Source organism: Manis pentadactyla, chromosome 3 (assembly GCF_030020395.1).
Source record: "Manis pentadactyla isolate mManPen7 chromosome 3, mManPen7.hap1, whole genome shotgun sequence".
NCBI lineage: Eukaryota > Metazoa > Chordata > Mammalia > Pholidota > Manidae > Manis > Manis pentadactyla.
This window is the reverse complement of record NC_080021.1, coordinates 77,564,567-77,586,959: the sequence shown is the minus strand read 5'-3', so window position 1 is coordinate 77,586,959 and position 22,393 is coordinate 77,564,567. Positions and strand designations below refer to the sequence as shown.

The 22,393-nt window shown below is 38.6% G+C and overlaps 2 protein-coding genes across 4 annotated transcripts in view; one reads left to right on the top strand and one right to left on the bottom strand.

The window, feature by feature from the left end:
* SDCBP (syndecan binding protein) overlaps positions 1–4,284 on the top strand; it is a 61,517-nt gene extending 57,233 nt beyond the window's left edge. Inside the window, exon 9 of the mRNA XM_057498043.1 lies at positions 3,267–4,284. Within this exon, the coding sequence (XP_057354026.1) occupies positions 3,267–3,315 (49 nt within the window). The 3' untranslated portion in view covers positions 3,316–4,284. The remainder of the gene's footprint in view (positions 1–3,266) is intronic.
* Positions 1–22,393, bottom strand: part of NSMAF (neutral sphingomyelinase activation associated factor) — a 72,455-nt gene that overhangs the window by 28,364 nt on the left and 21,698 nt on the right. For all 3 annotated transcript variants that reach the window (XM_036907559.2, XM_036907557.2, XM_036907558.2), the window contains exons 3-14: positions 19,651–19,729; positions 19,495–19,562; positions 19,378–19,414; positions 15,673–15,723; positions 13,104–13,175; positions 12,755–12,802; positions 12,600–12,652; positions 8,155–8,284; positions 6,350–6,421; positions 4,757–4,865; positions 2,567–2,743; positions 408–487 (exon numbers count right to left, since the gene is read on the bottom strand). In XM_036907559.2, coding sequence (XP_036763454.2) covers positions 408–487; positions 2,567–2,743; positions 4,757–4,865; positions 6,350–6,421; positions 8,155–8,284; positions 12,600–12,652; positions 12,755–12,802; positions 13,104–13,175; positions 15,673–15,723; positions 19,378–19,414; positions 19,495–19,562; positions 19,651–19,729 — 976 coding nt within the window. The remainder of the gene's footprint in view (positions 1–407; positions 488–2,566; positions 2,744–4,756; positions 4,866–6,349; positions 6,422–8,154; positions 8,285–12,599; positions 12,653–12,754; positions 12,803–13,103; positions 13,176–15,672; positions 15,724–19,377; positions 19,415–19,494; positions 19,563–19,650; positions 19,730–22,393) is intronic.

Genomic DNA, 22,393 nt, shown 5'->3' with positions numbered 1-22,393 from the left:
GAAAGAAAAAAGAGAGGGAAAAGTCTGTGAATAAGCAGCATTCCAAATGACAAGTGTTCTGTTTTTCTTGGCTCAGCAGTAACAATGTTGGGGGGCTAGATCCAATGGAAGGGATTTTATGTGTCTCTTGTATAATTACCAGAGAACACCTTCATCAGAATCAGTAAACCTGAAATAAGGTCAGCCTCCCTCTTCCTGAATTATAAGCAAAACACCGCTCATGGTGAGCAGCTGAATTTGTGGGGAAGGCAGTGGGCAAAGAGGGGAGGAGGGAAAAACATGGAGAGCCGTTAGTCACTCTGGATACATCTTGTCTAAATCTTGGACAAACGAGTTTCAGTTACTATAGACTACTGGCCATGGCTTGCACAGTTGCTTAAAGACCAAGGATCCCAGAGTCCACATACCTTCAGTCTCTCCAGCCGTTCCTTATTGAGGGCCCCGACGGGCTTACTAAGATCCCGGAAGGTTTCTGGATTTGACAAATCTATATAAACAAAGAAAATTAAAAAACTTAATTAGTTGAAGTAAATCAAACAAGTTTATACTTAATAACATTATCTCCCTGAACTGATTAACATGCACACATTAATTTCTACAAAATAAATAGTTTAAAAAAATCGAGACAGATCCATTAGAATTATAGTATTCTTAGCAGTTATTTATTTATATAACTGTAAAGATTAGCGTTTTCAAGTTTTAATTTAGCAACAGTCACTCAAGAGTAGTATCTCTAATCTGAAAAGGCCCTGAATATCGTTTTGACTTTTTTTAAAAAAAGACCTACTGATAAAATAATTCCAACTAAAAAACAACAAAAAATAGACAAATTTTAAAAGCCATTATTCTGTTACCAAGGCTTACTTTAAAAAAATTTTTTTAATTTGGTATCATTAATGTACAATTATTTGAATATTATGGTTACTAGACTCCCCCATTATCAAGTCCCCCCCACATACCCCATTACAGTCACTGTCCATCACAGTAGTAAGATGCTATAGAATCACTATTTGTCTTCTCTGTATATACTGCCTTTCCCATGTCCCCCAATCCCCTTACATTACGTGTGCTAATCGTAATGCCCCATTTTCCCCTTATCTCTCCATTCCCACCCACCCTCCCCAGTCCCTCTCCCTTTGGTAACTGTTAGTCCATTCTTGGGTTCTGTGAGTCTGCTGCTGTTTTGTTCCTTCAGTTTTTGCTTTGTTGTTATACTCCACAGATAAGTGAAATCATTTGACACTTGTCTTTCTCTGCCCAGCTTATTTCACTGAGCATAATACCCTCTAGCTCCATCCATGCTGTTGCAAATGGTGGGATTTGTTTTCTTCTTATGGCTGAATAATATTCCATTGTGTATATGTACCACATCTTCTTTATCCATTCATCTACTGATGGACACTTAGGTTGCTTCCATTTCTTGGCTATTGTAAATAGTGCTGCGATAAACATAGGAGTGCATATGTCTTTTTCAAACTGGGCTGCTGCATTCTTAGGGTAAATTCCTAGTAGTGGAATTCCTGGGTCAAATGGTATTTCTATTTTGAGTTTTTTGAGGAACCTCTATACTGCTTTCCACAATGGTTGAACTAGTTTACATTCCCACCAGCAGTGTAGGCCCTTTCTCCACATCCTCGCCAGCATGTGTTGTTGTTTGTCTTTTGGATGTTGGCCATCCTAACTGGTGTGAGGTGATATCTCATTGTGGTTTTAATTTGCATTTCTCTGATGATTAGCAATGTGGAGCATCTTTTCATGTGCCTGTGGGCCATCTGAACTTCTTCTTTGGAGAACTTTCTGTTCAGCTCCTCTGCCAAGGCTTACTTTTTAAATTTGAATTACAGTGATTATTATTATTCTGTGATAATAGCATAAATTGAGAATTGGGAGCCTTAACATTATCAGAGAAAAAAATTATCATAGTCCTAGAAAACTATTACCTCTTTCAAGTACAAGGGTTCAATTAATGAACTGTCAAAAGGAATTCAGTGTTCACAATATATAATTTTAAAATATCATAAAATAAAATAAAATCACATCTTTGTTAAAATGATTTGTGAGAGAAGTATATATAACACTAAGTTAAAATGGTTCTCTCTCAGAATGTAATTATTGATGATTTTTATGTCCCCTGACTATTTCAGTACTTTCTAAATGCTGTGTAATGAACAGATATTACTTTTGGTAATCACATTTTTTAATGTGAATGTCAAAATAATACAATAACCTGAGATGTAATTTTCAAAGTGAAAAACTTAAGTATTTCAAAAGGTGGTACTTATAGGTAGTAATGATAACAACTTGTTTAAAATCATATGCATATTTTCTGGGCATATCCTTCAAGAAGTATGGGAGTACTTTTTTAGGATTAAAAAAAAATTTCTTAAGAGACAGTGAAGAAAACATCTGAAGCACATCTAATTTATACACCACTTACCCAGTGTCTTAGAACGGAAATTGGCAATCTTTAGTAATAAAACCAAAATGGGTTCTAATCTGTTCACATATCACGACTCTAAAACGTAACTGATTCTCTCCCTTAGGAACCCAGCTCTGGGGCACTAACCCAGTTCTATGCTGCAGTAGTCGTTTATTATCCATGGGAACACTGGGTACTGTGAGAGGTCATTGCAGCTGCGGTCTGCCAGGTTGTTGAGGTGCAGGAGGTACTGGCGGTTGGAGAGATGCCCGCGCTGCCACTGTAGCATGTAGCTCTCAGCGCTGTGCTCGGCGACGTGATGCTCTGAGGGGACAGGGCCACAAAGGGCGCCAGTGAGCTCAGCAGATGCTGGCCAAGTTCTAAGTTGCATGTAAGAACGAGATGCTTTAAATATACACCTTTTCATGCCTTTTTGAAAAAATAGACTTTAAGAAAAAGAAAAGTATAAAAAATACATAAAAACAAAAAAGAAAGAAAAAGAAAAGCTGGCTGATTTGTTTTCACCAAATAGTTGTTCTGTTAAATATGAGTATCTCCAATATCCAGGAGGGAAAATTATTAAATATATGACTTAAGGGATATCATGTATGTTAAATATATGGTATAAAACAAATATGAAAGCACGGAGCAAATATATAAATATTACATGGCACTATATAATATTTACTATATATATATATATAGTAGACGATATATAATTAGCAAAGACTCCTTAAAAATGTGCTTGGGTTTTAACAACTTTAAGAAGCCATGACTATTTGTAAAAGCTTATTTTCTCCATTTTCTATGAAATCAAAATATAATCAATGTTTTAATTTTCTTTTAGATCTGGAAGTGGTATTACTACTATAAATTTGTCAATGCCTATGTATTAGTTATGCATATGAGGAATAAGGAAAAGAAAAGAAACTATTAAAGGAGAAACAAATAAGAGACTTTATTTGATGAAAAAAGGACATGATTTCTCAAACTAGAAGAACCAGAAAGACCACCCTCAGAAATACTTCAGGAAGAATGGAATCACAGATTATGCAGCACATACGGTAACTTTTCTTTGCCAGTGTGTAAAATGAGTCAACTATTCTATTTTGTTCAGAAAATTTTGCTTTCAGCTTTTTATTGGCTGCATTAATTCAATATATATTCCTCTTTACTTTTACCAAGTTTCTTCTCTAATTGCTACTAGGAAAGGGCTTAAAAAAATAAAAACTCTTATCCACCTCATTTTCCATTCTCAAAACACCTCAGAGAAAGTCTGAAGAATCTTAGGAATAACTCAGAGAGAATGGAAGCTATACAGGAGACAAGACTTTTTAGATCATGGCAAGTTTTTTGACTTGAGATTTTACGACTCACCATGAAAGCTGAGTTTTTTGTTGTAATCTTGTTACAGTCAAAAAATAAAATGAAAAAATTAAGTTAGGAGTTAGGAGACAACAGTAAACTTGTACCAAAGCTATACTTATGCATTTAGACAGAACAGACAAAAAATATGAAATCTAAACTACTATAAAACAAAATGAATTCCTTATTGAAAGTAAACTATTCTTCCTAGAGGGAAAACTTCATTTCTAAGGTAATACTTCACTGTACATCTCATAAATGGTTTTACTGTACACTAGCATAGCAAAAAAAATTAAGATAGTATTATTAAAACCCCTGCATCTATTTTTAAAAATCATTCCATTCAAGGTAGCTGGCAACTTGATTAACAAGAATAATTTAATTCAACCATATAACTGAATATGTTTACACTTGAAAAGAAAAATATAGGTATTATCTGATAAAGGTGGAAAAATTCACATTTCCCATGGAAGATTAAGGAAATACTAATTAAAAACAAATTGAGTCCTACAGTATTCTATTGAGCATGGAAGGTTTATGCATTCCTTTTGCACTGTTTTTGAGCATTGTGATTAAGACCATAATTAATGATCACAAACATAAGATTAGATAACTCTCTGTCTCTGAATCTTGGTTTTGATAAACTAATATAAGATATGATGACTGGGCATAAAAACAATTAGGTGGATTCTTTATAACCCGTTCAACTTAGGAATTGTTAAAACACAAAAAAATTCAAATATGTTTATCAAAAGTTTTTAGAATACATAATTGAAGTGAACTATTACCAGATTTCATTTATATTTCCTTTAGTTTTTTTAAAATGCCATTTTACCAACTATAGTTACAAGAAGTAGAACCACAGAAAGGTAATTGGATACAGCATTTTTCTATTCTTATTTCCTATCCCTAGTTACTTAGAAAGTGAACTATTTCCATATAAATAGATATAATGAAGGGTGAGCACCAAACCTAGATAGGTGGCAATATAAAAATAGAGGTCATCTCTATCTTGAGGTTCATAGAACTTTAGGTAGATGTCAGAACAGAGATCATCTTCTGTGCAAAACACTTCCAAGCCCTATAAATTCACAAAGGAAAGAATAAAATAAATAGCAATATATTCATCTTGCAATCTCAATAGTTACATAGTTACAAAAGCTCTTCAACTAAACATCTATGTTTTATATTTGTAGCTCTTATATTCATATTATCTGGCTATAAATTTGATTCAATTTAGATATCTCAGCTAAACTTTGTAAAATCCCTCTAGGTATTAAATACTTTTATTGATAACGGCATTTATGAATTTATTATTTTGAAATTCAAAACTGGCTGGCCCACACCTTTCTGTATCTTCTTCAAACACAAATGTTTAGCTTTCTTTTATATATTAAATAATGATTATGTCAACCTAACAAACTGGTAATTGAATAACCCATTCACTTAATACGTTGCAAATTATTAAGAAAACTATGAGCTTTGTGAATGCTGTGTTGGCAAGGTTGAGACAGGACAGGAATGACAAAGGATGAGGGCACAAGAGCTGTCTTTCATTCAAATACCACTTAGATTTTCACCATTACCACTTAGATGATTGAGGGAGTAACTCTTGGAGTTTCAATCTCTATATCATCTACCTCACAGGGATTGAGATGATAAAGGAAATACTATATACGAATTTTAATCACAGGACACAGAGGCATTTAATCAGTGTCACTTTCTTTGGAAGGTTTGGAGATTTTTAATAGTACCTGCTTCCTAATCCTCTATTAGCACTGGACATGGAGCCTTGTCTTTTAAGTAAAATAGGCAGGTAAACAGTTAAACTTCACAAATATAAAACACAACGAGATGCTTAAAATAGCACAATGCTTTCATAATGCCACCAAGTTATTGGTTAACATTCAAAGGAGAACAAATGACTTTATACTAATGTAAAATTCAAACATCTTGGAGTCACACCTTGTGTGGAAGACTGGCTTCTAAAGTAAGCATGTAAGACTAACATAAGAATAGACATATACTTACTCAGGGGGAATAATGCTTATTCAGTGGGAAGAACTGCCCATATGATTTGAAGTGGTTACTTTATCCATGTCATTCTCTCACCAAGCCTGAAGGCTGAATTAATATCCTCTAACTGTGGATATAAAGTACAGCTACACTGCGGAATTAATTTTGGAGTGTCTCCCAAATGGCACATAGAGATCTACTTGCTGTAAACAGGGTGGCAGGTAGCACTGGCTTGGTCATGCACACACCATCCCTGTACAACCCAGAAACTCTGAGAATACTGGGGCGAGAGACTCAAGGGCACACTAGCCCTCTTGCTCTTGGAGCCAAAAACATTTTTACAACAGCCCTCTTACCTAAAGAAAACAGTGATTCCTTCACAAATTTTTAGCTCCTCCGAAAGAACAGCAAGGCTCACAGTCCCTCTGCTTAAAGTGCAACATGCGAGCACTTCTCAGAAGTGCCCTAGGTGTTTCTTAGTCAATAAACCGGAGGATGCACTGAACACAGGGCTATCAACCACCCGGGGGCAGCCCCGCTGGAACTCACCACGGGCATGAGGCCGTGCCTCCTCTTGTAAATGCGGCGGACATCCTGGAGTGTTATCTGGACCACGGGTTTCTGTAAAAGCAGAAAGACAATCTCAAACAACACACCCACACAATTAGACGCTTTCCTTAAGTATCAGAGAGGGGAAACTGATGACCGAATCCTGTGTTCCAGCAGTATTCCTGGAACAGCTGGAGAGAGACATGTTAGATGGGCATAGCTCACTTCACCCCGCGCTCTGCCCTTTTCCCTAGCTGTGACCTTGGGCAAATCCCCTGCCCCCCCCCACTCAGCACTCCCCAAATAATAGGGGATTCCTTTGTCCTTCAGGTTGTGGTGAAGTTGTTGAGGGATAAGGAATATTAAATGATTGGTACAGATAACCTGTCAGGAATTTTGGTACCTTTTTTATACAGCAATGGTTTGCTTGGAGCTGATACATATCTTTTTTGGAATCCCATATTTACCTCTTTAAAAACTATAGTGCATTAAGGCTCAAAAACAACCATAGTATAAAGCAGGAGCTCTAAATGTTTTCTTTCTTTATGAGTAGGAAAATTTTCTTGCTTCTTTCAGGCTTTAAAATGCTAGTCAGAGAAGGACAAGGCAAGAAAAGGCAGTGAGATGGCTGAAAGGTGACACAACCACCTTCTTCCTCCCAAGTGAGCAGGAGGAAGTCTGCAGGAGCCAGGCTGGGCACCAGGGGCAGCTGCCTCGACACTAGTCAGGGATGGTAGCCCAGGGTTTTGGGAAGAAATAAATGCTCCTGCTATGGGTCCTGAAGCTATGGCACATACTCAGATATTGTTTCAAAAGTCTTTGACTCAAGCAACAGTAACAGCAGTGGCCAAGCCAATTGAATACCCCACTAAAGAATGCCCATCAGCAATGTGCAGGGGGGCCTGGTGGAGGGCTTGGCGGGTGTGCGCCACCTGGTGGAAAGAACTGTTATAGCACCATCTTTCACTCAGAAGTGTTCATCCTTACAGATGCTTTAGAGACAGAAGGAGGACTGGCCAGCCTGCAGCACCTTGAGGATGCAGCCTCCCTCCCATGGCAAAACACACTCCTGTTCTTTATGCTGCCTTGCCAGATGGTCCAACTGCACCATCAGAATGCATTACGATAAACCACTCCAAAAAGGGACCAGATCTAGAGGGAGCAACAAATCTTGGTACAAGTTTTAGTGCAGAAATCTGAGTTATCTTTAGTTCCTGGCCTCATGGATCTAAGGCCACTGTGAAACAGAAGATTGTCTCCACCATCATAGCAGCACTACTGCTACCCATTTGTGGCATCTCTGCAAGCCTCTGCACCAGCTGGCAGAGGGCCATTTTATACTGCCTCTTTGGGGAAGATTCAGTCTGCTCATTTTGTTTACAATTAAGTAAAACCAAGAAATGCCAGTGTATGTGTACATATAACCAGATGTACAGAAACATGCACTTCTTCTTCATCTTAGTGTATTTCATTGGTCTCTTCCAGATCTGCTCCCAAGTAGAAAGGTACAAACCTCTACTGACCCTTTACTAAAATCAGGAGAGGCAGGGTCTCTTTTCACTGAGAGTAAGTGACCCCAAAATGACTGTAAGTAGATCAGAAGACCTCAGACAAGGGTGAGTTTGTCTGGATTACACAGGGAGCCTGTTCAATGCACAGATGGAGGGGGAGGAGGAGTAATTTAAATACTCACTAAAATGTGAGAACACTGTAATTGTGAAATCAAGTTCATAGGAAAGAGGGCTTACAGATGAACACTCCAGTGCTAATGGGGCTTTCCATCCGACCCTGCTGTTGTCACTCACCGGATACCCGTTAAGAGGTTGAAAATACAGGTTTGTGTCAGTGATGCACACATGCCCAGGGTTCGTCACCAGGGGTGTCACCATTTCTGCTTTGCATTCCATGTGCAGCTTTTCAGAAACACTTTGGAATCTGGGAATATATTTTTTGGCAAAAGCAAGAAAAGTCAGAAACTGATCTACTTTCTTGGGTTAACTTAACCTGAGGGAGCTACACTGTGACTTTGCATAACGTTTGTATAAATGCTACATTTCATACAAGAAAAATGGAATATAAATTGGTTGCTTAAATAAAACTGATTCTTTTAAATGGTATAAAAATGGAAACTCAAGTTTTTAAAAATAAATAGCTGAGGTAAGTATCACAGAAGAGAAGAGCAGCAAGTTAATAACACCCAGTAACCCTTTAGATGAACTCTTACTCTTCCAAGACAAACTGGCCTTGAAATTATTCTTACATTAACATAATTTTCTATATTGTGTCATTAAGACCTACTATATTTATAGTCATATAAGGCAGTCAGCCATAGGTATTTATTTCACATTACATTTTACAAGGCTATTAGTACATAATTACAATTATTTGAATGTCAGTCCCAAAGTATATTCTTTTGTGGGTTTACTGCAGTGAAACCAGAGATGATTTCTCCACCAGCCCCTCTTAAATTATTTAACCAGCTAAAAAAAAGTGTTTATAATTAAAAAAAAATTTAGAAGGGAAACAGTCAAATCATTGATATTTTAAGGGAATTACTTAGTTAGATAACTGTGTTAAAAATAGTTCTCCTCTGTAAGTAACAGGACAAAAGCAAATGGGGCAGCCTTCCACTTCCAGTTAGGATGTGAAGGACTCAGAGCTCTCACCCAAACAACAAAAGCAGCTAGAGAAGCTACATGAGCCTCATTATTTTTAAAAGCCCATCAGAAAGCTCAAGATGTGAAGAAACCTAAATGAACAGACCCAATGGCTGATCAGTAGGAGGAGGAGTAACTTATCATAGATGGGCGGAGGGGCTGCAGGATAAAGACGTATCTCCAGTGATGTAGAAAGTCAAGTCAGGACTGGAAAGCAGAGATGCAAAACTGCTGCCAAGTGGGGTGGAAAGCAGAGACAAATCTCCCCTGCTTCTGAAAGCTGGTAGCTCAGTTGGGAAGCACAAACATATTTCCAGAATCCTTCAAGTGTTCAGACCCCAAGCCCTGCTGAAGAAAGTCTTGATCTCTCTGTCAAAAGAACTGTAGGCAGTGGTGACTTGAATTTAACAATAGCTGCAACAAAGTTTTATCCAGCTCAGTTACAGGTTGCACTGACAGCCCCCAGCACAAGCAGCCTGATGGAATGAGGGGTAGGTACAACCACTTCTGGAGGCAAACATTAATGAGTTCAGTCTCCACAGTTCTTTTTAAAACAAACTATTGAGCACACAGTAAAAGAATTACAAGAAACACAAAGAAGACAGGAAATATAAACCATGCTCATGAGAGAAAAGATTCCCTAGAGGAGGACCCAAATGCTAGATCCCATCATAAGAAGACTTCAGGATAACTATTGTAAGTATGCTAAAAGACCTTTCTAAAGATAGACAACACATGAGAAGAGAATGGGAATTTCATCAGAGAAATATAAAGTATGAAAAAGAACCCAAAGGACATGTTAGAAACAAAATTTGGGATAAGAGAAATGAAGATTTAATTGTACTAGGTTAACCACAGACTGGACACAGCAGAGAAAAAAAGTCCAAAAAAGCTGAATACAGGTCAATGAAAAATGTCCTAATTAAAAGAAAAAAAAAAAAAGGAGAAAAGAAAGTACATAGTGGAGTATCTGTTCACCAAGATACCAAATCCTAAGCCATAAAACAAATTTCAACAAATACTGAAAGACTGAAATCATATAGAATGTATTCCCTGAACTTAGGTAGTATTAAAGTAGAAATCAATAACAATAATAATAAAATCCCTAAATATGTGGAGGTTAAACAATATACTTCTAAATAATCCATGGGTCAAAGAAGAAATGGTAAAGGAAATTAAAAAATACTTGTATATGAATGATAATGAAAACTTCAAAATTTGTGAGATGTAGCTGAGGCAGTGCTTACAGGTAAATTTATGTTTAAGTACTACCTGTGTTACAAAAGAAGGTCTAATCAGTGATCTAAACTTTGTTCATAAGAAGCTAGAAAAAGTTAAACCCAAATTAGGCCAAAGGAAAGAAATCTAATAATGGCAATCAGTTTTATATAAAACAAAAAGGAGAAAAATCAATAAAGGCAAAAGCTGGTTCTTTGGAAAAGTTAATAAAATTGGCAAATCCTTGACAATACAAATAAAGAAAAAAGAAGAAAACACAAAGAAAATTCTATGAAATCTAAAAAACCCACTAAGCCTCATGAGTGAATTTGGAAAAGTCACAGGATACAAGGTCAACGTGAAAAAAAAAAGAACTGCATTTTATATGCCAGTAACAAATAAATGGAAAATAAAATTTCAACAGTATCTCAAAATCACTAGGAATACACCAAACTATTCCAAAGTCACAAAGATGGAAGCATCAACACACTAAACATACAACAACAGGGGAGACAGGGTAAGGGCTTAAAGAACTCTCTGTACTAAATTTACTTTTCTTTCAATCTAAAATTAGTCCAAAGTCTTTTAAAGAAGATATTTTGGGGTACAAACAGGGAAACTTGAATATGGTACTTTAAGTCAATTCCACATGGTATTATGGAATTAATGCTATGTGGGTACTACAACACTGTGGAGCAATGTCAGAATATCCTTTCAACAGATACACATTGAAGTAGTTATGGGTGAAGTGTCAGGATGTCTTGCAATATATACTTTCAAATGGTTCAGAAAAAAATTGATACATCTTATATGATACATATATACACTATACATATGCACACATCATATATACATGTACACACACACACACAGAGCAAGCAGAGAAGAGCATGAGCATGCAGGAAGTACAGCAAATTTGACACAATGTTAACAGATTAATGCCTGGTGATTCATAGGGCTTCGGTGTTTACTATATTATTCAACTTGTGAGGATTTGAACATTTTCAGAATGAACAGTAGGGAAAATATATACAATTATCTTTTATTTCCTCAATAAAAAACTGTGTCCTCAGAAATATGATGAAAACTTGTTATAGCAAAAGTCTACTTCCGTTCTTTTAGAGGACGTATATGATACTGGAATGTCTTTTTACACTGCAAAAATTTTCTCCCCAAATTCTTCAGCCTAAACATTTTGGAGACTGGATAAATCAAAACTTTCATAATGAATCATTTGTTAAATTAATGCCATGCTGAAGCCCAGGACTGAAATCTAAATCACTAGTTAGAAAAATTATGCATTCTAAGTAGGTCAAAAGAAGGTAATCCTTATTCCTTTTCTTAACTAAAAGAAGCTGTTCTTCCCCCAGCAATCCATTTACCTAATATATCCTGCAAATATAAAAATGGAAAGAAAATTAATACTATGTAGATGAAACAAAAAAAGAAGAAAATAAAAATAAATGCAAAAAACACATTATTGGTCAGATAGCTTTACTGGCAAGTTCTTTAATACTTTAAAATGTAGTGTAAGGGTCACAAATCTCAAAGATAGCAACAGAACAGACTATTACAAACTAAACTCATTTGTAAACATGAGCTTCTAGCAAAAACCTAGTATATGATTATCCACAAATAAATCTATTCAACCAACACTTTCTACTTTGTCCTAAGCCAGAATGATTACAAATGCAAAGGTCTAAAATAAAAATCTAAAATGAAAATGTTATTTATTGACTATAGAGACTGCAATAAATCATACATAAGATTTGGTGTATATTAATGAATCTACAAAGAAAGTTAAAGGAATTGATCACAAAGTTTAGCAGGGTTGCTGAAAACAAAATGAATACACAAAAATCTATTGCATTCTATATCAGCAATAAACAGAAAATGAAAATTTTTAGTATATCATTTATAATGCCATGAAAAACACGAAGTGCTGGAAATAAATCTAACACAAGAGAGGAAAGACCTTTACGAAGAGCATTGTAAGGAAGACATTCAAGAAGACCTAAATGAATGGAGAAGGGACGACTGGCGTGAGGCTAACATGTTATGGTGTCTGGGTGGAGGTGAGGGCAGCCGGACCTGAGACAATGCCCGTGTGAAAAGGCAGAAGCAGACAGACCAGAAGGATCTTAGCCTCAGTCAGCACCCTCTCTGCCTGGAGACTGTCAGGAGGGAGAAGAGCCACAGAAGCCCCTGACACTGCTGCTGCCCTGAGGCCTGGCCGTTCCCTAAAATAAGCAGGTTTTGGGTGAGACAGAGGATGACACCTTCAGTCTCAGACACATGGAACAAGGCAGGTTTGTCTCTCTGCATGAAGATGCCCACCGCTCTCACAGTCAGGAAACAAACCATTACAGACTTACCTGTTTTTGTCAAATGATGTCCTAGCCAAACGTGACTGTAAAATAGCTGTTATCTATTAAAACAGAACCATTTAAAAAATGATTATAAGTATTTATAAGTAAAAATCAACCCAATTTAATTCATAAGAAAGACACAGATCTTTAGAAACTCTTACCATTGCAGTTTGGTCTCCCAGCTTGTCAAGGCAGGAAGCTCTGTGAAGCTACAATATTATAAATATACATGAATTTATTTTTTCTCTCAGATGATATGGAGATATTTCCTCAGAAATAATAAAAACAGCACTCATTCTATAACAGTTAAGATAATATCTGATGTATCTATGGCTTCTCACTAAGACAGACTTTTCAAACTCAACATATTCAGGTAGATCTGCTTCATATTTATAAAAGAGATGATGGTTTCAGTAAGATATATAAATATAAACTAAAAAACCCACATTTTTGCCCTAAGTTGCTTTGAATTCTCCACCCAGTGAATGCCTGAGTGAGGCACTGGCTTACCTGAAGCAACGTCTCCACAACGTCTTCCACTTTTCCTGAAACATCCATTTCAAAGACATACTCCATTTTGCCCTAACAAAAAAGGAAACAATTCCAATGAGGGGAAGAGAAGCATGTCAAACCCTGTTACACTGAGAACATGGGCAAAGCCCCTGCTGGCCTGGGCCTCCTCCTGCCTGGCGTGTCCCCCATGCTCCACGCCCAAGGGGAACGTTGGGGGAGCAGCCTCAAGGGGTTTACTACTCCAGTCATTGTTTCTATCCTTCTGCTGACTTTGGGCTTCGTTTACTGTTCTTTCTCCAGTCCTGGAGGTATAGAAGTAGGTTTTTCATTTGATATCTGTCTTTTCTTTTAATTCTGAGCATTTGTCACTATGAACTTCCCTCTTAGGACTGTTTTTGCTGCTTCCTGTAAGTTTGGTATACTGTTTTCATTGGTCTTGAGCTATTTTCTAAATTTCCCTTTATATTTCTTCTTTGACCCATTAGTTGTTCAGGAGTGTTAATTTCTACATACTTTCCTTTTGCTATGTATTTCTAGTTTTATTTCATTGTGGTTGGAAGAGATACTTGGGATGATTTTTCAATATTCTTAAATTTGTTAAGACTCATTTTGTAACCTAACACGTGGTTTATCCGGGAGAATGTTTATGTGTATTTAAGAAGAATGTATATTCTACTGCTGTCGGGTGGAATGCTCTGTATGTGTTTGTTAGGTCCATTTGTTCTACAGTGTTGTTCAATCCCATTTCCTAACTGATTTCCTGTCTGGATGGTCTATCCATTATTGAAAGTGAGGCACTGACGTCTCCTACCATTATTGTGTTGCTGTTAATTTCTCCTTTCAATTCAGTCTGTGTTTGCTTCATATATGTAGGTGCTCTGAGGCTGGCTGCACATAAATTGTGATGGTTAATTCTGCGTCACGTCCTCCACTCTTGTCTTTGCCCTGAGGATGCTGGCTGTACTGGCCTCTGTCTGCTGTACCACAGGGCCTCTGGAGCAGCAGCACGATGCCCAGGGCTTCCTTGTCAGCAGTGGTCCCCAGCATCGAGAGTACGCCAGGTCCTGTCAGTGCCCCAAGATGGGTGACCCAGAAGCCAGTCCCTCATGTAGCTGCCCCCAGAATCAGAATGCTGGACGTGGGATCCAGCCTTGTCTTCCCTCCCCAGGGAGAAGGTGGGAGCTGGGAGTCTCCTCCCGACCACGCAGTGCTGTGCTGGGCCGGGGGGTGGGTGGGCTCTGCTGAAAGGGCGCAACGGATTTCCCTACTTGCTTCAGGGCTGCTGATTTCATGTTAACCCAGGGTGCAGGGGGCTCGTAATTGGTTTCTGGCTATCTCAGAGAGGGAAGTGCCCATGTAGTGTGTTGAATCAGTGCCTCTGGGAGGAGGAATGAGGGTCTGGGACTCCTACTCCACCATCTCTCTTCATCATCATCAATGTCACTACCCCCTTTTTCATGTGAGGATCTTTCTGTTCTAGCTCACCCTGCAACATAAGGGCTCTTCTTCGCTTCAGACAACCTCATTTCCTTGCATGTGATTTTTCAATGGACCAACTGCAGCTTTGTGCATCAGGCGGGTGTCAGGAGACTTTAGAGGGACAGCATCCCAGGCAGTGCTTCTCAACTGGGACAGCGGTCCCCTGCACCCACAGGGCTTTTATCAATGTGTGGAGATACTACACAACCCTGGGGCACCGTGTACTGGAGCCTTTGGTGGGAACAGGTTGTGACATACGGAAGAGCCCCACGTGGTGAAGAACTGTCCTTCCCAAAATGCCAACAGCACCTAGAGACTAAATCTCAGTATTCACAGTGTCTGACTGGCACAGGCAGCTGTTTCTTGTCCGTAAAACCCAAAGGTCCCTGCAGGCAGCATGGGCATTCCCCAGGCTGCTGGCTGAGAACCTGCAGGTGGGCCTGAGATGGGAACGGACATTAAACCTGTGCACAGGGTTTGCTTGGAGAACGTGGCTCCTTGTAAGGGGCACCAGCCCTGTCCCTAGGCCAGTGATGATTCTCTTTTGGTAGAGGTTATCCCCTTACTGGATATTAAACTGAAGCATAAAGAATTACACAGAGCCCAGAATGGTTAAATGCAATGTCTGTGCTTACTCAACAGGTCCTGGAAACCAGACAGTGTATTCAAGTCTAGTCATAGCTTCTACCCAGTTAAGAGAGTTTGTAAATTATGACTGAGCTCTCAAATAAGGGTATTTTGTAACCTATAAATATTTCCTCAATATTAAAAAAATAAACTCTAGTAATATATAGTAAATAATCTTAGACATGATACATAGTTTGCTTTCAATTTCTGATCTAATAATAATGTAAGCTTTTTTTTTCCCTATTAGACAAATTTATTTTTCAGTCAGAAAGTTAACTGAAGTCTCTTGGACTAAAGTCTAAAGTGCCTCCCTTCCGTAATTTAGTTATAACTGCTATGTAACAAGCTTTTAAATACCCATTATGATTACATTTGATTAAAGAGGTTAACAAGGTCACAAAATCTTATTGCTCAAAATCACTACATAAATTGCTAGGAATAAATGAAAAGCTTTACTTACCCTTTTTATTTTATATGGTGCAACAATGTTGTGTTCCTTAATGAAATATACCTAAGAAACACAAATTGATATTTGTAAAATTAAAAATCCATTCATGAGTTACTATAAATTAGGATATTATGAATCAAATTTAAATCACTTACATACTTTCTATTTCCAAAAGCATTTGCATTAATATGAGTATGGCTTTAAAGTTCTGATGCTAAAATAACAAAGATCCAGTTAAAAAGAGATTCACCGAGGCAACAAGGTAGCAACCATCACTGGAGAAACAAAACATCTAAGGTGTTTATGAATGTCATCACTTGTACCAGTAACCAGCTGGGTAGGAGCAGAAGCTAATCTAAATGCTGAATTTTAAAGAAACGGGTACAACAAAGTCACTGTGGTATGAAATACAGCCTCTAACATAAAGAAATTTCTCTTATCCGGTGGTGATCTGGGCACACAGTGTTTTCGTATGTGCCCGGCCATCTGTCCTTATACTGTGTTTTAGTAACTATGTCAAACAAGCAATATTGTCCACCATCAACCTCCTGGTCCTGGTACCCGTATCACTGTCCTTCCCTCTGATAGAGCGTCTGCCTGGTTCTCAAAACCAGTCACTCTACTACGGCCCAGAATGTGGACCTCCCCCCACCCACTGGCCATTCACTCTGCTCCTATGGTTGGAGGCTGTACCTGTTTCCATTAGAAACAAACCACAGATAAAAGTCCTGCCTGCCTGGCTCTTTCACCTTCTTTTTGCCACTTCTCTGCTCCTTCTGTGGCAAAACTCTTTGCAGGAGCTGACTGTACTGTCTGTTGGTCCAGGACAGGGTTTCATCCATGCCATGTTATTGAAATGACTCCTGAGATGGTCACAGAAGATGCACAAGATCTCCACGTCACCAAATCCAAGAGTCAATTCTCAGGACTCCCTGTTTCTCAGAGCAGGTGACAGGGTTGAGGACTCTTCCTGGAGCAGTTTTCCAGCTGACATCTCCACCACCTGCTCCTGGTCCTCCCTGGCCTCAGCAGCTGCTTGCTCTGTCTTCCTGCGGATCCTGCTCTCTTCTCACTCTCTAATGTTGGAGAGCCACAGGGCCCCAGTCCTCAGACTTCTCTGTCCGCACTCAGTCTCTGGGAACCTCAACCAGCCCCACGGCTTTAAAAAGTATCTAGAAACTGCCAGCCTCCTGGTTTATCTTTCTAGACCCAGCCTCCTCCCTGAGGCCCAGGCCAATGCTTCCTCACGCCTGCCAGACTTCTCCTTGGTGGCTTCTAAACAGAGCCTGCTCCTCCCAAGACTCTTTACTGCCTACAGGGCACTACTCTCCACCTCGCTGGATTCATTCCCGTTTCCCTTTACACTTTGCAACTAATCCATCAGCACGGTTGCTAGGTTTTCCTGGAGAATACATCCGGACACTGCCTACCTCTCACCCTTCCACTGCTACCAGCCTGCCCGAAGATGGCTGGGTTCTGAACACTCCCCCACCTGAGGCTCTCCCTGCTTCCTCTCTTGGACCCCCTTACAACACATTCTCGGTCCAGCCTCCGGAGAGATTTACAGACCCAGAGAAATCACATCAAGTCCCTTCTCTCTGCTCTCCAGTGGTTTTTCTCCTTCGAGCTTGGTTCCCTCTCCTTACCACAGCCCGCAGGCATGCTGATCCCCACCGCGCCCTCCCGCTGCCAAGGGCATCCAGCTCTGGGGCCTCTCCCCTGGCCCACTCTGCACCCAGAACCCCACTGCCCCCGGGAACTGCAGGGCTCGCTCCCTCATGCCTTCCCACTGGCATGCCTTCAGCTGTGCCCTCCCAGCGAGGCAGGCTGACCATGCTCCCTAAGGCAGCTCACATAGTCCTTATCATTTCCCAACCTTTTGTCCTGTTTTCATTTTCGTCACGGCATTTATCACCACCTGACATTACAGAAGATACCTGCTTACTGTCTGTTGGCCCCCATTGAAAGGTAGCTCATGGGGAGAAGGGCTTCAGATATTTTGCTTTTCCCTGTTACCTCCAGAAAACTCCCTACATCCTAAAGAACCATAATATATTTATGAAACATTGTGACCTAGTAAACAGTAAAAAAACATGCAAGTTGAGTTTTTTGGTATGTACTTATCCCAGAAAGCCTAAAATAATGCTTGAAAGGGTAGCTCGTGTCTAGCCACCCCCTGGTGTTAAGCTGATTTTGAGTGTGTTTGATACTCTTCTACAAGCTATTAAAAGTAGATGGAGAGATTTGGGGGCTTTATTTCTAAGTCCAAAATTGTCAAAATTTTACCAAAATGTATTACTTTTATAATGGAAACCATACTTCTAATCTAGTATGTACTGCTTCTTTTCAAGGTATGTACTCCCTAGAATAAGACCATGACATAGAATACCACAGAAATAATGAGAACACAGGTGCGGACCGGAATCACAAATAATGGTGTCCCCTCCGCAAAGTACCAGATGGCTCGGACTCTTTTCATACATACCAGTTAAAACACTATGAAGTGAAACACAGCTTGTGAAATGTTTTCTTCCTTAAAATTAACATGATCATGGCAGACCTAGAAAATCACTTAATTTGATATACCTCAGCTTTCATAAAATAAATTTCAACGTACATTAAAAAGTGTTTATGAACAAAAGAGTTAAGTGATCCAGAAAGCGCTGGGCACACTCTCTGCTCCTGAGCATCCCCTACCTGAGACACTCGATGCCCTCCCCTAGGCTAAGGCTGGGTCAGGCCCTGATGTGAAGGAAAAGCTCTTCCTATGTTACTCGGTCACAGAACGACCTTTCTTTGAACACTTCAAGGACTCAGGGCTCTGGAGACGCCTGAGGCAGCACCAGTTCCCAGCCCTTTCATATGAAAAGATGAAGAATTCCAGAGGGAAAACACAGCGGTAGGTGATCGCTGCTCCTTTCTTATTTAAAATTCAAGAAAAAAATCTATACATTAATTTTAAAGCAAATGACAGGAGAAAAACCATGCTTAATTGATCTCTGTATTGCCAGTATTAAGCACAGTACTGGGTGTAGTACCGTGTACACCGAGTAGCTGTGGAGTGAATGACCCCAACGTCATGATGACACAGCTCCGCACGCCCTGTGTCAGCTGTCATCCTGTCAGCCTGGCGTCCAGAAGTGGTGTGCTGCTGCCCTCCACCTGCTAAACGGTGAAGGGCCCACAGGAGGAACTGCAGTGATTTACCTCAGTCCTCAAGCACTGTCAGCACTCCTGGGGATGGAACCACAAGCCTGCAGGTGACATTCATAAACATCAGCATCTCACCAGGAGCCACATCTTTTAAAAATGTGTTTCTCAAAGATAAAACCTTAAAAGCATTGGGCAAAATAGGTGATGGGGATAAAGAGGTACAAACTTCCAATTATAAAATAAGTAAGTCATGGGGATAAAATACACAGCATAGGGAATACAGTCAGTCATATTGTAGAAACTTTGTATGATGACACATGGTAACTACACTATTTATGGAGAGCATTTTGTAAGATATACAATTATTGAAACACTGTTGTACACCTGAAACCAGCATATCAACTATACTTAAATTTTTAAAAAATGTAAGCATTTAAACATCTGTTCCAACAGGATTTCATTTGAGATTTCTACAAATAATTTCATCATATTAAAAAATAATATATATTATATACATCAATGTTCATTCAGGTTGGGAAAAAATATTTACTCTGTGCTTCTTACCTGACTGAAAATGAGCGAGATCTCCCCAGATTTTGCCCTAAAATGAAGGTAAAAGCCATTAAGCATATATACATTTTTGGTAGAGGTAAAATTAAATAGTTTGTGACAATGACATACTTTGCAAAGGGTCTACTGTCTTCATTTTCTCCATGTTTTCCTATTTTTATACAATCTTTCAAAGGAATCTGGATAAAATTGAGAGAAAAATATAAAAACAAGGCAAAATCTACAAAAATGTAGGAATGTCTCTGTTCACATTTAAAATGCATTTACCTTAATGATGGGCTGGGATATTGCATCTGGTTCAAAAATAACTGATTTTGAACATATTTTTAAGGAGCCTCTGATTTTCCTAGGGATCAAAATATAAAGGATTATTATTAATGAACATAACAAAGGCCACAAGAGAATTATACATTTTAACTAGAATGTAGATGACTAAAGTAACTAATTAAAAGATCAGCAATGTAATTAAAGAGAAGGGTATGAAAGGCTGGAAAATATAGCAAATAATTCTCCTCACCTCCACTTCCCTACAGGGTAAAGAAACCTGCATATACTGTAATGTGGTTTCATTTGAGCACTGTCCCATACATTTCATTTGCACTACTTCGTTTGGTCCTCACAAGTACTCTGAAAGGGAGACAGTTTCCTGAGCCTTAAGAAACTGACTCTGTTGACTTTTAATTCCCTATATCTGAAAAACTATTCAGGAGGCAATACTAAATGTCTAAAATTGATAGGTAAGGGATTTTTTTTCTTATTTATAACCATGGAAAAATAACAGAGCTTGAATTTAGCACATAAAATGCTTTTAACAGTGATGTTTGGGGGTATGAAGGAATTCAGGGAAAAATGTACTCTATGACAATAAGCAGTTTAAAAGACTATCTGCCTACTATTCCAATGTCAAATAAGCCAGTTATAGACTTCACCATTTTTCTCCATTCTTGGGACATTTAATAAGCTTTGGGAAAAAGCCCAGCAGAGCATTTTAGAGGTAGTTGCTAGTTTAGGCCCATACATATCACATGCCTGAAGCTAATAAAAAAATGTATAAATTTTATTTTTTTTTATTGATTAGATAAGATGACTTTTATTAATGATTGAAACAAGGCAATAACTTGTTATATGTAACTTGTGTACAAGTAGAACCTCAAGAATCTTGGGTTCTTTAAAATCACTTTATGACACTTGGATTTTTTCTCGGTGTCCCAGTGAGCTCTTCTCACCCTGCCCATCCCAGGGTCTCTTAACTGAAGCAATTATTTTACTTATACTCTAGAGGGAACACATCTGCTGTCCCGGCTCTGTGCCTCCTCCTGTTCCTCACCTCTCCAAGTCAGTTCGTCCTCCACCAAAGAAATTTCACATCCCTCCCTTGCTTACAAATACGATGATGGCTTCCCAGCCTACAGGAGAAAGTCCGAACAAAACCTGAGCGAGGCTTACCTCTCCACCTCACTATCAATAGCTGTGCTGTATTAATCCCATCTAGTCACAACAGTCTTGCTCATTTTACACCTTTTAGTTTGCACATGCTATTCATCCTATTGGGAATCCTCCTACCCCCACTCCCTGTCTGGAAAAATCCCAATGTCTTTCAAGATCTAGTTCAAATGCCTCTTCCCTGGACATTTCACCCCACTCCAACAATGTGTTTATCAATCACTGGGCAGGGCAAGAGGAGGAAACTAGGCTTTAGCTCAGATCAGTCTTTTCCTGGAGATTCTCTATGGTAAAACACACACAAAATAGTGATTCATATTGGCACTCACAACTGAAATATTACATTCAGAGTTGTTAATATCACTTCATGGATTTATGTTTATATCTCTGTATATTTCATGCAATCTATTGACTGGAAATTTAAAGTATCTAAAAAGAAAAATCATATTGAGAAATCCAGTTTCACAGTCTGAAAAACCCCCTTCCTCCCACCATCTCCAGAGTGACACTCCTCTCCCTGTTTCCCTTTACACCTTGCAACAAATCCGTCCTGGAAACCAGACAGTGTATTCAAGTCTAGTCATAGCTTTCACCCTGTTAAGAGAATTTGTAAATTACGACATTCCCACCATTATACATGTTCTTTTGTGGGTAGGAAATATTTGCCTCAGCTTTCTACTTCAGGGCTCAATATATATGCACCGAATGAGTAAAAGGCTCATCATGCTGAAGGTCATGATTTAGTTTGCAATTCTTCCTTGAAGAATTTTTTTCACTGCTGATTTTATATCATTTTTTCCATGCCGTTAGCTGCATGTACTTTTCTAACATTCCCAAATTATCTAAATTATAACTCAAGAAAAATACTTATTTGGAAATTTCTGAACACATACAAATAGAATGGAAAATTCCCAAGCAACCATCACTCAACTTTTACAATTGTTAACATACAGTTATTCTTGTTTTCTGTATAAACCCCCAATCCCCAAAACCCTGCTGGATTACAGAGAAAAATTCTAGACATCAGACACTTCATCCATAAATACTTCAGCATGAATCTCTAAAGATAGACCCTCTTAATAAATGAGCCACAATTATCACACCTAAAAAAATTAACAATTCCATAATATCACCAGGTATACAGTCTGCTCAAATTTTTCTATTTCGTAAATGTGTTTTTAAAGTTGTTTTATTCAAATCAAAACCCAACATCCATATTACTTTTAGTTGCTATGTCTCTTATCTCTTAATCTAAAGCAATTTTCATTTTCCTTTATGAATTTTGAACATTAGGAATTTTGCTGAGTGCTTATCTGTGACTTTCCTTTATTCCATTTCCTTCAAGTAATTGGTAAATTTAAAAGACTTGATCAGATTCTGGTTGATTCAAGAATACTTCAGAGGCAGTGCTCATGTGCTTCCTTCATATCTGGAAGCCCCAGAGCTCAGGTAATGTCAGTCTTGATCCACCCATTGTAAAATTTCTCAGAAGCTTTTCACCTGCAGGTTTTAGCAGCCCTTGAAGATTCTGTCTAGGTCAGGGGTTGGCAAACTTTTTGTATGAAGA